Source organism: Phyllopteryx taeniolatus, chromosome 2 (assembly GCF_024500385.1).
Source record: "Phyllopteryx taeniolatus isolate TA_2022b chromosome 2, UOR_Ptae_1.2, whole genome shotgun sequence".
Lineage (NCBI taxonomy): Eukaryota > Metazoa > Chordata > Actinopteri > Syngnathiformes > Syngnathidae > Phyllopteryx > Phyllopteryx taeniolatus.
In genome coordinates this window covers 17,353,291-17,366,067 of record NC_084503.1, presented here as the reverse complement: position 1 = coordinate 17,366,067, position 12,777 = coordinate 17,353,291, and the positions used below count along the sequence as shown (strand labels likewise).

The following is a 12,777-nucleotide window of genomic DNA, read 5'->3' as shown; positions in this document are numbered from 1 at the left end:
ATCAAATATAAGGAAATGAAAATCCAGAATTCAGTAGACTTTAAAATATTACAAAGGATGTACAAGGCTAATATGAACATCTTGCCAAAAAGATATTCCAATAAAGTTTAAAAAAAAAAGTAAGCAACTCCAATTTGAAACGTACAGAAGTCTTTAAATACCAACATTTAGAACCAAGTGATGGAAACAGAAATCAAAGAGAAGCTCAATTTATACATTAAAATGCTCATAAAATCAAGGGTATTAAATAATTATGAAATAGTTAATTTAGACAGTGATCTGAAGAATAGGTTAAAATCAATTTGACTAACTTTGATGATTTATTTAAATAGAGTGGAAATTTTAACGTAAAATGTTCTGTGGAAGGGGGCAGAAAATATCAGATTTATTCTAGCCCTATCTGCTCCTTTTCATTCACAATTTTTGTTTTCATGTAAATATATATCTGCCATTTTCTCCTATATGTAATGGGGGAGAAAACAACGCAAATAGAAGAGAACACCAACTCATTTGAATTCATTCGAAAAGAATACTAAAAACTCTTGACAAGTGCTCAGCGGCTTTATTCGACAACACTTTCCCTTCCACTGAATGGTCTTGAAGGCAACCTCTGAATTGCCAGGCGTCAAGTGAGAGTCCGATGCTATGGGCGGTGTTTAATAATGCACACTTGTGCACAGACTGGACCCAGCTCCACCATTCATGCTATATTGCTGTTGGCTTAAAATGGACATGTTGATGTTTGTCTGTCTGCATCTTGTGTGGTTATTTTCGGAGAAGTAGTGCTAATGCTCTCCTCTTGTTTCCAGCCTGCGTCAGTGAGCGCTGTGTATGCTCACTAACCAGCAAGCATGAGGGAAACTGGGCAGGGAGTTGGTGCACAGAGATCGTCTTAAGGGAAGAAAGACTGCTTGAAAACTTTGCATTATCTATGTAAGTGTCACTGTGTGTTTGTGGAAATGTTGTCATTCACCAACTTGTTTAGCATAATATGGAACCCCCCCCCCCCCCTCATGGCCAGTCATAATTAGCTTACTAGCATTGGCAGCAGAGAGCATTCTGTAAGCGCTAACGTTAGCTTAAAAAACGAGCCAATATATTTCCTTACTAGTGTGTTTACCTACCACGTTCTTAAACTGCATTGTGTCACCTTTTACAAACGTTAGCAAAGATAGTCCGGGGCTGATTTTAGCCTTCATGGATTGGACAGGTTAGCTGACGTTATTAGGGATAGCAATTGGAAGGGCGTACCAAGCCAAACTCTCGAATGCAAATACAGTACAAGGAAATCATCCAGTAAATCACCTGCATGCGCTTCTATTCAAGTGCCAAACACTCTTAATAGCAGAGCATATCCTCATAACACAGGTTTCGTTTCTGCCGTACTGTTGATTCTGTTGGTCTGTCTGTGAGTTGAAGGCTGGCTGGGCATTAAGTAAATGTGGTCCATGAAACGATTAATATGCCTGTAAATTGTTTTTAAAAAATGTCCACCACGATCTTTAGATTTTTATTTTTTAAAAAAGGAACTTGAATTGAACTGATAAGATTGTCATTTTGGTCGTTTCTTTGAAAAATGCCAAAGAAATTGTCTGGCATTGCACTTTTACATCTCACACGGAACCATGGCCCTTTCAAATGTTCTCAGCAGTGGTATTATTAGTAGTACTCTAATAGAAGTCACTTTCCATATTGATAATTTCTGAATAGATAAGCTGAGTCCTACCACTCTTGTATCCTTTAGTTTCAATGCCTTGGCCAAGATGAGCGTGAAGGCCTTTGAGCTCATCCCGGCTGTGGAGCGGGACCTCCTCATGGGAGACAAGGCTCGCATCAACATTGAATGTATAGAATGCTGTGGAAAACACTTGTATGTGGGAACCAACGACTGCTTCATCCACCATTTCCTGCTCGACGAGGTCACTTCCCCCAAAGGGAGACTAACTTACTCAACTCAAAAACTGCTGCACAAATACTTGGGCCTTAAGAAGCCAGTGGCTGAGCTGCGGGCTGCCTCTGCTTTGGAGCGTCTCATAGTGCTTTGCGATGGAACAGTTTTTCTTGTGGACATGGTGACTCTGGAAAATGTGCCGTCAACGGTCGCAGGTGGCGCTAGGATTAAAGGTGTGACCACATTCTGCATTAATGAGAATCCGGTGAACGGTGATCCTTTCTGCATGGAAATGGGTGTCCTTTCCTTGAAGCGTAGAACAGTGCAAATTTACATGGTCTATGAGGGCAGGGTACAGCTGGTGAAAGAGGTGAGCACGCCGGAGCAACCCTGTGCTGTCAGTCTCGATGGTTACTTCCTGTGTCTAGCGTTGGCTACGCGGTACATGATCTTGAACTACAACACAGAAGCCGCCCAAGATCTTTTCCCTTACAACAGTGAGGAGCGGAGGCCCATTGTAAAGAGGATTGCCCGGGAGGAGTTCCTCTTGGCGGCTCCAGGTGGTCTTGGTAAGTTGCATCAAGCTGGACTAATTGGCTTCAATTTAGTGATGCTTTCTTTCTGGATTTTAAGTATTCATGTCATTCACTTAATCATGGTACTTTAACTTGGGTATAACTCACCTTTTAAATTAGTTTTTAGAGTCTTGCCACACAAAAAAAAATCAGATATATACTAAGAGCTGTCACTATTGTTGTGTCATAATGTTTTTTTGGACCTGTTTGCATCTAAAATAGCTATAACAGTGGACCCCTGCTATTCGTGGGGAATAGGGATTGAGCCCTACCCTGAATAGCGCAAATCTATGAATAATTGACCACATTATAATTGCATTGGGAAAAAAATGACTACGCAGGGATATACAGCCAACAAGCGTTTTTCACGGGGGAAAAAAAATACAAATCTGCGAATAGGTGCATCTGCGGGTTGCTGAACCGTGAATATGTGGGGTCTACTATACTATATTGTTGTTCAATAATGTAATTATGTGGTTGAAAAATCATGACCTCCGACTAGGGCTACACGATATAGCCCAAAACCAATATCTAAATATTTGTAGGCTATATGGAAATACACTACATATATATCAATGTTGTGATTTCTCCTGTAAATCACTATATAAATGATTTGATTTTACCCTTTGATTCATAAGATGACACCAATATAAAGAATCAAGCAGACCAGACACTACTGTTGAATTTTGAACATGAAAATATTCTGTTTTTAACTGATACAAAAACACGTGAGTTTTCTGGATGGGCAGGTAGTGTGCTGACTGCTGTGAGAGGTGCACCAGCAAAAAGTGAAAGCAGAAAACACTACAGGAGGATTTGTACTCAATATTAGCGATATAGTCATTTTATACATCTCACCTGTAACAACCCGCCATATATCAAGTATATTCGATATGTTCCCCACTCTTATCTCCAACCCTGTTGAGGCAAAAATGCTTTGTACAAAGTGGGTGCTAACTACCACACAGGCAAGCCTTTCTCAATGCAGCTCCATCTGTTGGATCTGGTCGGTCATCACGGCACACAAGCAGACATGACAGCAAATGGGAAAGCTTTTCCAAAGCTGCACATTTATCCAGACCTGTTCCAAAAATGTAATAGGTTCTTCCTTAGCTCTTGTACTACCCATTTACAAAGTTTAGTGGAAATCAGTTGTATAACCTTCCATGAGTCTCTAACTAACCTACTGACCAATCATCCATCAAAAATTACATTATTTGAGTCGCGCTCAAATGGGGTAGTTCTGTCATGTCTCTTAAACATCATCCACCCACCCCTTTCCGATAGGAATGTTTGCCAACGCTGAAGGGGCTTCGCAACGGGCTCCCGTCAACTGGTCTGAGACTGTCATCGGTGCAGCTGTTTGCTTCCCATATGTGGTGGCCTTGGATGAAAGCTTCATCACCATCCACAGCATGTTGGATCAACAACTAAAACAGACACTTTCATTCAGGGACGGACACATTCTGCAAGACTTTGAAGGTACTGTGCCACAAACACTTCTGTTGTTCATTTTATTCATCTTGATGGAGTATCTGAACAGGATGATTGGTAATGTGTAGAGCAGTGGAGTTCTGACCCATGAGTGTTGTGTGTTTTTAGGGAAGGTCATTGTGGCATCCACTAAAGCTGTATACGTTCTGGTGCCCTTGCCGCTTGAGAGACAGATCCAGGACTTACTGGCCAGCTGCAGAGTGGAGGAGGCACTTGTCCTTACAGAGGGAGCAAAGAGAAATATTCCTAAAGAAAAGTTCTTGGTAATGAAGTCCATTTACAATGTGTAAATAAATAGTATTTGTGACGTACTATTTGGTCCAAAATATATTTAAATAAATAAATAGAAAAAACCTGGTCACCCATTTCTACCAACATCTGCAAAGGACCTCTGTCCAACAGTTATTTCAACTGATGTCACAATACTACCAATGTTATTTTTATCTCATTTTCTGCATTGTTACACAGGTTTTGCACAAAAGAATCCTGCAGCAGGCAGGCTTCATACAGTTTGGCCAACTTCAGTTTGTAGAAGCAAAAGAACATTTCAGGTAAATGTTTTTATATGGCATTAAGTTGTCAGGGGCAGTCAGTTGGCTTCAACCACATTCTTAAATTCTTTCCTACCCTCTGTAGGAAAGGTCAGCTGGATGTGCGTGAACTGATTTCTCTCTACCCACTGCTACTGCCAGCTTCATCTTCCTTCACACGCTGCCACCCTCCTCTCCATGAGTTTGCAGATCTCAACCACCTGGCACAGGGTGATCACAAAAAAGTGATGAAATGCAAGAAATTCCTGATCAGTTATTTGACAGAGGTAATGTAGGAAACCTACATTATTTTCTTTGTTCATAATTTGTTACTTTTATTTAATTTTATTTATACATAGATACATACTTTTATATACATTCTTAATGCTCGTCACCTTGCAGGGCCGAAGCACAGAGGTACCTAATGGTTGCAAAGAGGATGTGGACACTGCGTTGTTAAAATTGTATGCTGAACAGGATCATGAGAGCCTTCTTGACCTGCTAGCATCAGACAATGCCTGCCTGCTCGCAGACTGTGTCCCGTGGCTGGAGAAATATCACAAGTGTGTTGCTCCGTGTGTTTAGTTTTCCATCTTATTATTGAGGCTGCTTTTGAACAGACAATAAATAGTCAAATAATGAAATTGATATTCCCAAACATTATTTTCCCATGAAACTGAAACTTGGCTGTACTTTAGACTTTTCATTTGTTTAATGTGCACATGAGCTCCCTTCAAAGTCATCTGAACAAATTTGATAGCAAAGTTTCATCTTAAAAAGGCAGTCATGATCACAACAATAAGCATTAAGATTCAATGCATGGGTTAATTCACGTCTTCATAAGGAGAGTGGTGTAAAGGAGTATTTTGTCACATCCACAGCTGTTACTACCCTAGTATTGGTTCTGTTAGCATTTAAACAAAGTACTGTACTTTGTATGGGGTGGGGGGGGGGAGTAAAGATCTTCATCATCAGCCTGCTCTTCCTTCCTCTCTGTCCCAGATATTTTGCACTTGGACTGCTTTACCATTCTAATGGTCAGGATACAGCAGCACTTCAGGTAAATTCAAACGTGTGACACGACCCTAATGTGATAGGAAGGACGTCTTTATGCACTTGCATCTTTTTTTTCAGATGTGGATTCGTGTTGCAGACAAGGAACTGCAGGATTCTACAAAACCTGATCTCTTTGAGTACATTGTAGATTTTCTCAGCTCCACTGCCGATGTGAACCTTGTGTGGAAGTATACAAACTGGGCCCTACATAAAAATCCCACTGTAGGTCAATCTCTTAGTTGCTTGCAGTTTTCAGTTTCAATTAATAGTGAAATGATAACTAATTGAAAACTATTGTTCCTTTAATGTAGCTTAATGTGAAAAAAACTCTCAATATGATACAACCACGATAATAAGCATATCACCTCTTCTTGACTGTAAGTCAAAATGGAACATTATATTTGTTGACAGTTTTCATACATATCTTGTATTGGATTTAATTAGATTGTATACCTAATTTTGTGGCCCCTGACTATATGTCTACTATAAACTGTTCCTCTTCCATGAAAATGTCCATTTATATTTTGTATCATGCAATTTAGGTACAGCGGTAACCCAGGCATTCATTTTTCTTCATAGACAGCTGTCCACATCTTCACTAAGCGGCCTGTTGGTAAAGACCAGTCAGACCTGAAGCCTGATGATGTCATTACATACCTGGAAAAGCACAGGGAGGCTGTTCTTCTCTACTTGGAACACCTTGTGCTAGAAAGACAGATTCAGGTACCATTCACAGAATCTTCATGTGATGCTGACTAATGGGGACAATATAGTGACAGTAGCATATACTGTACATGTGGATCATATTGTTAACTTGTTTTTATATGAAAGGTAAAAATGAAAATAGAAGCTTCTATTGTACGGGATTCGATATTGGTAAATTGCAGTGATTCTTTTCTTGTCTGTAGGAGGAGCAATTCCACACATATCTGGCAGACTTATACCTGGAGAGGGTCTTATCTTTAGTATCAGAGTCTCCAATCAATGAAAAGGAGCTCAGGAGAGCCAGAGAGAAGCTCCAGGCGCTACTCAGGGAGTCAAATCTATACAGTGCTCAGTATATTTTAGGTGAGATCATCATTGTAAATGCATTCTGATGAATGCTCGCTTCTAGTTTGAGAGCAGTTTGATATTTGATGGGGCAACATCTCTTATCCCTGTCGTATGAAAGTTACATTATTGCAAAAATATCCATCCACCCATAGTATTCCACCCTTACAAATGTTGTTGCAATACAGAGATATCCTCTAGATTATTACTGTCCAAAAACTAGTACTGATGTGGGTGCATGCTTGTTTTTTTGCTTCTATGTTGTTTAGATAAGATGGAAAACTGTGAGCAACTGCTGCTAGAGCGTGCAACTCTATACGGAAAATTAGAAGACCATGATAAAGCACTCCACATTTTAGTGCACAAGCTAGGAGACTTCCAATCTGCTGAGGCCTTTTGTATTTGGACCTCGTCTTGTCGGGATTCTGCTTACCGACAGCAGCTGTTCCACCAACTCCTGGGGATGTATCTTGACAAAAGTGCCACCGGGAAATCCCAGTCGTCAGTGTGCAGTGACAGTGGAGATCTACAAATGGCAGCAGTGGACCTCCTGAATCGTCACGGAGAGTTGTTTGATCCGGTTCATGTGCTGAGAACACTGCCAGATGGCTGGTCGCTGCAACTGCTACGGCCCTTTCTGGGTCAAGCCGTAAGAGCTAGTATGCATGCCTCGCGCACGTCCCAGATTGCACTAGGGCTCGCCCACTCCGAACACCTTCAACTACTGCACGACAAGGTGAGCGGTTCATTACATATACAGCGGCTGAAATAGGTAATTAACGCGTCACCATTTTTCTCACTAAATATACTTCCAAAGGTGCTATTGACCTTAAAATTTCACCAGATGTTGGGAACAACCCAAGTAATCCATACATACAAATAAGATCAGAAATTAAGTTGTGTGTAAAACTGTGAAATGACACAGGGAAAAAGTATTGAACACATGAAGCGAGGTGCAAAAAGGCATTGAAAGCCAAGACAACACCTAAAATCCAGCCCCTTGTCAGTGCAAATGAATATCAGCTGGTTCAGTCCTAATTGGTGGCCTACAAAAAGGAGCGAGCTGTCTCAAGACCAGCGCATACTAATTGTTGCAAAACATAACGATGGCATGGGTTACAGGCGTATATTTAAGCTTCTAAACGTTCCAGTGAGCATGGTTGGAGCCATAATACGTAAGTGGAAAGCCAATCTTACCACCATAAATTTGCCTCGATCAGGTGCGCCTCGCAAGATTTTGGTTTCAAAGAAAAAAAATAAAGCCGCTAGAATGGCCCAGCCAATCACCCGACTTGAATCCAAATGAAAATCTATGGAAAGAACTGAACTCATGGTCCATAAAAGAAGCCCACAGAACCTTCAGGATTTGAAGACTGCTTGTGTGGAGGGATGGGCCAAAATCACACCAGAGCAATGCATGACTAGTTTCTCCATACAGGAGGCGTCTTGAAGCTGTCATTGCAAACAAAGGCTTTTGTATTGAATAAATACCAGTTGGTGTGTTCAATACTTTGTCGCATTCATCTTTCTTTCGATTGCAACCAGTCATCCTGTCCCTGCAGCTGGGAAAAAAAAAACACAGCTTGATGCTGCCACCACCATGCTTCACTGTTGGGACTTTATTGGACAGGTGATGAGCAGTGCCTGGTTTTCTCCACACATACCGCTTAGAATTAAGGCCTAAAAGTTCTATCTTTGTCTCATCAGACCAGAGAATCTTATTTCTCACCATCTTGGAGTCCTACAGGTGTTTTTCATTTTTGTATTCATTTTTATTTTTTTAAGCAAACTCCATGCGGGCTTTCATGTGTCTTGCACTGAGGAGAGGCTTCCGTTGGGCCACTCTGCCATAAAGCCCTGATTGCTGGTTGACTTTCGAGAAATTTCTCCCATCTCCCGACTGCATCTCTGGAGCTCAGCCATAGTGATCTTTGGGTTCTTCTTTACCTCTCTCACCAAGGCTCTTCTCCCCCGATTGCTCAGTTTGGCTGGACGGCCAGCTCTAGTAAGGGTTCTGGTCGTCCCAAACGTCTTCCATTTCAGGATTATGGAGGCCACTGTGCTCTTAGGAACATTAAGTCCAGCAGATTTTTTTTTTTTTTTTTTGTAACCTTGGCCAGATATGTGCCTTGGCACAATTCTGTCTCTGAACTCTTAAGGCAGTTCCTTTTGACCTCATGATTCTCATTTGCGCTGACATTCACGGTGAGCTGTAAGGTCTTATATAGACAGGTTTGTGGCTTTCCTAATCAAGTCCAATCAGTATAATCAAACAGAGCTGGACTCCAATGAAGGTGTAGAACCATCTAAAGGATGATCAGAAGAAATGGATGGCACCAGAGTTAATTAGGAGTGTCTGAATACTTATGGCTGTGCGATATTTCAGTTTTTCTTTTTTAAGAAATCTGCAAAAAATGAAACAATTTGTCGATATGGGGTGCTGTGTGTACATTAATTAGGCAAAAAATGAACTTAAATGATTTTAGCAAATGGCTGCAATATAACAGTGAACAATTTAAGGGGTCTGAATACTTTCTGTACCCTGTGTTTGTGTGTGTGTGTGTGTGTGTGTATAAAATATCTGAAACGTTCTTAAATTGAGGTGTTTCCAATGAAAGGAATGGACACACAATTGATCCATTCCAGTCCCAAAAGTTAGTTTTTTAATGTAAGTTATACTTATGTTTTTAAAGAAATTAGTGTTTAAAAATAAATATAGTGCAATATAGAAATAAGTGAAAACATACTATTAAAACGAACTAAAAAACTAAATAAACATGATCAGTTTATTGCTCAAATATAAAGGAGGGAAAGGGGGGAGGACTACAGCTTCTCATTGAAGAAGAGCCAATAACGGGGAAATTCTGATTCAGGTGTTTTTTTCTTTTGTTTCTTTTCTAATTTATTGGTTGATTTTGGCACCACAAACCGATCCTGTACAGGAAAAAAAACATCAAAGTGGAATGTCACGTCATGATGATGATGAATTGCACTGTTGGCCAATTTGCTGCACATTTCTTTTGATCATTTTTTGATTGTCATTTTTCAAATGTTGTGTATTGATAGCAAACGCTTTGGCATTAACAAAACCGTAACCCTTGTGAAAATCTGTTGACAAATGAGCAAGTTCAGACTTAATTTTAATGTCCATGCATTGCCTTCAATGAAAACGTCGTTCCTGCCAATATGGCTGCCACATAGGCACGTCAGTTAGCCGGGCTGCTACAGCACGCTCTTCAATCTAGTGTTCATATCCACTGTATCTGGAGCTCAGCCACAGTGATCTTTACCATTTGTTCTCTTAACTACAGAGACACTACAATTCAATGAATAACGTACTGTAAATAGTATTTTTATGGGTGCACGTGTATGTGTATACTTTATATATTTGATGTCATCTTCACCTCAAACACCTTTTTTTATTTTCTGATCCAGTTGAAAGAGACAAAGAAGCCAATTGCTGTATCTGCAAAGAAGGGATGCCACTTATGCCACAACACCTTCAGTGACACGGAAGTGGTGTGCCTTCCGGGTGGTGTGCCTGTCCACACACACTGTTTTGCCCAAAGAGTTAGAGACTCCCCAACAAAGAGACAGTTAACTAACAGCAGCAACCACACGTGAGCCCTGGCCCATCACACAACAAGGTGATTTTTGATTGGAAGCAGCAGAATGAAGCGGGATGTGCTGGCTTTTGGGGATGGCTGATGACTTTGGGGATGAGGCCAAAGCATCTCTTGGTGTGGTCAGGTTGCTCATGGAGTCTGCAAGAATAACAAAGACAGCTATGTTTTTGGGAGAAGAGGAAAGTGGAGGTGTGAGAAGGGAGCAGACGCTGTGAGTGTGTGACGCAGTTAACATATTCAGAATTTTATCGAGGTCAAAGCCAAATGACCGCCCTTAATAATTTAATCAAAAACAAGACAAACTCCTACACACATCTGGAGCATCACTATTGGTTTGTCCTTACTTTTCAGTTTCACGCATTGACTGATCTACAGGTCGTAGTGTCTTAGTTCTGTTGCAAGCTGTTTTTATGACACAATTATACATATCCATATTAGTCTTATTAATCCAACATGCATAATGCAGAGTTGGATACTAAACTGAAATGTCTTATGCATAAGGCCCAGTATTTCAGATATTTTTTTTACTGTTTACCTTCTGCCCTGAAAGTCCTGGTTGTTGTAATTAACAACGTACGTCGTAATTTAGTGTTTAATCACTTGACTTTGATGCCTACACCTTAACAGTTTTGCTTTCCCTGTTTCTAATTTTGTTTATTTCCCACTTCTAAATGAATGATGGGCAAATGACAAAAGAGCGTTAATTTACAAAAAATAAAACAGGTTTAAAATTCAAAACACAGTAATCATTCCATTGTTTTATAATTTGGGGTCCTATGTAGCAAATAATCTGTAAGTAATTAATTACTGTCCAAAAAAAAATTCATAATGGATGATGAGATTGTTTGTCTTATACAATGGTTCAGCACGAGGGGATTTGTAGAAAGATAAAACCACCACTTGGATAGTGAAAGAACAGGGTATTTGTTTGAGCAATGCATACTGTTTTCACCCTGACACCACTCCAAATTCAGTTGAATTAAATCCTTTTGTTATTGCCAATGTTGCACTCTCGCTCAAAAAAAATTGATCAGCCCGTAAACCACAATATAGAAACTCTTGAGAACTCTTTACGGTCTGGCATTAAGGGTCATGTTTTAATTCCTGTAAGATTATTAGACTTTCTTTTTCACAAAGTATTTACCCCAAAACAATCTTAAGAGTTTAAAATTGTCTTACTCTGCAAAACATAAAATAATTGGTTTCATTGCAACCACAGAACTTGTTGTCCAGTGTTTAGGATAAAGGCACAAACTAAAGTTATGCACTTTAGTCTATTTCATAGATCCTTCATCATTATGACCCGATTTAAAATTATTGGAATAAAAAAAGACATCCAGTTGTATTTTATATGTTCTGTTATGTACATAAAGCATTTTTTGTTACCTCTTTGTCACTTTGCAAATCAACTACATTGGAGATGAAATGCTTAATCTGCAAAACCATCCGATTTAATAAATATGAAACTGAACACTCACTCTTGGTGGTCTGAATTCCATGCATTGCACTTAAAAAAAATAATAATAATTCTGCTGGAATGATGTACCTGTGGCTTTTATTTACTGTGAGGCTCCTACTTTAGGGAGTATGTTTGGATTTCTGATTTCTTAATCATCACTATTGGGCAAGTGATTCATGTAGACTCTGATATTGTCATCTTCACCTGGTTTGAGAACATTGCATACTGTGCCGCAGAAGGACATGCAGCGACCCAGTGCTAATATGGCTCGCAGGAAAGCAAGCTTACATATAGAAACCTTTTCCCAACTATGACTCTACTGTTTTCCGGTACATCTTTAAAACGAGCAGACTATATTACATTTTCTATAGGGCTTCTCAGGGGGGCGAGAGGTGGGGTACACCCTGGATTGTGCACCAGCAAATGGCAGTACATTCAACAAGCATTCACACTTAAAGGACAATTTAGTCTTCAATTAATCTAACATGCACATGTGGGGAATATGCAAACTCCACACAGAAAGGATTGAGCTGAGATTCAAACAGAACTACCGTACATGCTAACCAGTATTCTACTGTGCTGCCTATGCACATTAACATTTTATCAATGCAATTGTTTCCATTTCGAACTACAAAAATAAATCATGATTATGCCATTCCAGCTAAATATGACAACTACCATGCTATTGTTGAATTATATAATAAAATAACTATAATTATTTTGTGTGATGTGTGTTCACTGGTAAACTTGCAAGGGTTTCAGATTAACAAAAAATCTAAACATGGGTTTCCATTATAAAGTACAACAAAAAATAAATGCCAATTTTGACAGTCTAGCAAATATGACAACTATTGTGCTGTTGTTGAATATAAATGCTGTACATGCATATGTATGCCCCCATTTATTTATTTAACCTTTATTTAACCAGATAGAGATATAAAATATTTTTTTCAAAAGCAACCTGGCCAAGAGGCAGCAGAAATTTTACAGTACATAACACAACAACAATCATACAATAAATAAAACTAAAGAATGAAATATATCAGTGAAAAAAATAAATGTATGGCATCTGATTTAAAAAAACGTGACAAAGCCC

At 39.5% G+C, this 12,777-nt stretch overlaps 1 protein-coding gene across 1 annotated transcript; it reads left to right on the top strand.

Moving 5' to 3' along the window:
* The first annotated feature begins 610 nt into the window (after positions 1-610).
* tgfbrap1 (transforming growth factor, beta receptor associated protein 1) lies at positions 611-11,699 on the top strand. The gene is made up of 13 exons (XM_061763020.1): positions 611-933; positions 1,745-2,460; positions 3,754-3,948; positions 4,069-4,223; positions 4,429-4,511; positions 4,597-4,777; positions 4,893-5,053; positions 5,493-5,550; positions 5,625-5,768; positions 6,126-6,269; positions 6,455-6,614; positions 6,866-7,332; positions 10,032-11,699. The coding sequence occupies exons 2-13, from the start codon at positions 1,764-1,766 to the stop codon at positions 10,218-10,220; spliced, it is 2,634 nt and encodes an 877-aa protein (XP_061619004.1). The 5' UTR covers positions 611-933; positions 1,745-1,763; the 3' UTR covers positions 10,221-11,699.
* The last annotated feature ends 1,078 nt before the right edge of the window (positions 11,700-12,777 follow it).